At 35.5% G+C, this 2,107-nt stretch overlaps 1 protein-coding gene across 1 annotated transcript; it reads right to left on the bottom strand.

Annotated features, from left to right (window-relative positions):
• LOC125012510 lies at nucleotides 1–1,448 on the bottom strand. Its single transcript, XM_047592497.1, has 5 exons — nucleotides 1,406–1,448; nucleotides 652–1,002; nucleotides 411–521; nucleotides 297–331; nucleotides 1–203 (listed from the first exon to the last, which is right to left on the bottom strand). The coding sequence occupies exons 1-5, from the start codon at nucleotides 1,446–1,448 to the stop codon at nucleotides 81–83; spliced, it is 663 nt and encodes a 220-aa protein (XP_047448453.1). The 3' UTR covers nucleotides 1–80.
• Nucleotides 1,449–2,107: the final 659 nt, after the last annotated feature.

The raw sequence follows: 2,107 nt of genomic DNA, 5'->3' as shown, positions 1-2,107 counted from the left end.
TCTCTCCTCCACCAGCCACACAAGCGACCCACAAGCAGCTCACTGTGATAAAGCATGAGTTGAGCTGAGTTATTTTGAGTCTATCTTGTGGCAGCGTACACTACATGTGGTTCCAGTTCTCTCTCTGCTGCAGGCCTTCTGCTGATCTTTGCTTTGGGACGGAAACTCAGAGCTGTGTAGTTGAGAGAATCAGAGCCCACGTTCTGAAAATAAAATTACAGTCACTGATCTCACACATCGTTTATTAAAATAATGAAATCATGCAACATATTAATCTGAGGTAAAAATGTCATTACCTCAGTGTGTTGTGGATTCACTTCCTCAAGTTGAGCTTAATGACAGAAACAGAAAATCCATCGGTTAATAACTAAAAACATGCACGTAGATTTTAAATAAAAACACATAAATACCTGTGTGAAGTGTCCAGATTTTGACGACCAGACAGATGATGATTATAAGAAGGAAAACTGTTACACCGGCCAGGATCACAGTCGTCACATTTGTCAACTCATCAGCTTTGACTTCTAGAAAGAGAAACGATTAAACTGTGGATAAAGTATTCAAACTCTTGTGTGCTGAAGTCAGTACTTATATGCATCATGTGTGAAAAAGGGTCCTTATTGATAGAGAAGTACTTCATACTAATCTTACCTTGAACCTTTAAATTTGTAGCCATTATTGAGACATTTACTGAGTCGTTTACGTGGTAAAATCCACATAGATACAGCCCAGAGTCTGATAAATCCACAGGTTTGATGTTCAGAAAGAGAGTGGTGGTGTTGGATGTCATATTAAATCTGCCATCTTGAAATCCTTCACTGACCGAAGCATTTCCATCAGAGGTCGTCATAGATGAAATGCGGGTGATATTGGGTCCATTGACCAGTTTGAACCAGAATATCCTCATGGGCAAACTGGTGAAGTTGGAGCACAGCAGTGTGACTTCTTCACCAGGCTGAACCTCCACTGTGTAAAACTCAGAGACTGAGACAGAAATCCAACCTGAAACAAAAGTTTATTCATGAAATGTTTGTAAATATCAATTCTGGTATATTAAAGTGGACCTAGACTAACTTTATTGTCATTTTGTATGCACAGGGTGTGTACAGAACAAAATTTCATTGCATATGGCTCAGGACAATGCAATACAATTACAGATAAATATATATATATATATATATATATATATAATTTATATATATATATATATATATACATATATATTATGATATATGTATATATATATATATATATATATTATATATATATATATGTGTATAATATAATATCATAGTGCATAAAAAATGTTTAAAAATGTTTAACAGTTCATATAGAATAGTATAGAATAGAATAGTATAGAACATCAGCTAGCAGATATAGTAATAAGTTTAAGATATGTACTTACTGAAGGTGCAGATTAACACTAGTATCAATGTAAAGTTCACCATTGTGCCCACAGTAAGACTCCCCCACTACAATGATTGTAACTGAACTGTGCTCCAGTTAAGAGCGTACGTAACTTAAAGAGGTGGGGTGGTTCTTCATTTCTACGTCCGCTCAGACTGCCGCTGTCTAACTTCTTTTAAATGGGTGAGAATTAACATCTGAAAGGAGAACAAGACTATGTGTTCCAGTTAAAATGACTTGAGATGATTTTTAATCAAAAGTTAAATGACGAGAACTGATGTATCAGTCTCTATAAAACATTGCAGAATAAGGAAGTGTAGTCTGTGAGGACCTTCCCATTCAAATGTCAAATCAGATATCTAACAGTTGTGTTTTTATAGAAGTGGATACTACTTCCACACACATCAATGTGTGTGGTTTAACGTTATGGACTACAGTATACTTGAATATTTTTGTTGCTCTTCAAGTTACGTTTACCATTCAGCAGAAATTGATTCATTTTCAACGTAACCATTGTTAATATTTATTAATTGATAATATTGGAATACTCTTTGCAACGTCTTCTTTGCAGGGCTTAGTAACTTCAAATGTACACAATAAAGAACGATGTGACCTTCACCTGCTGTGGTTTTGACATACTCTGTCATGTCTTAAAATGTGCAGCCTCCAGAGAACATGCTTTGATATGAGGCTGTGTGCA

The sequence above is a fragment of the Mugil cephalus genome, chromosome 1 (assembly GCF_022458985.1).
Source record: "Mugil cephalus isolate CIBA_MC_2020 chromosome 1, CIBA_Mcephalus_1.1, whole genome shotgun sequence".
NCBI lineage: Eukaryota > Metazoa > Chordata > Actinopteri > Mugiliformes > Mugilidae > Mugil > Mugil cephalus.
This window is presented reverse-complemented; position numbering and strand designations above follow the sequence as displayed.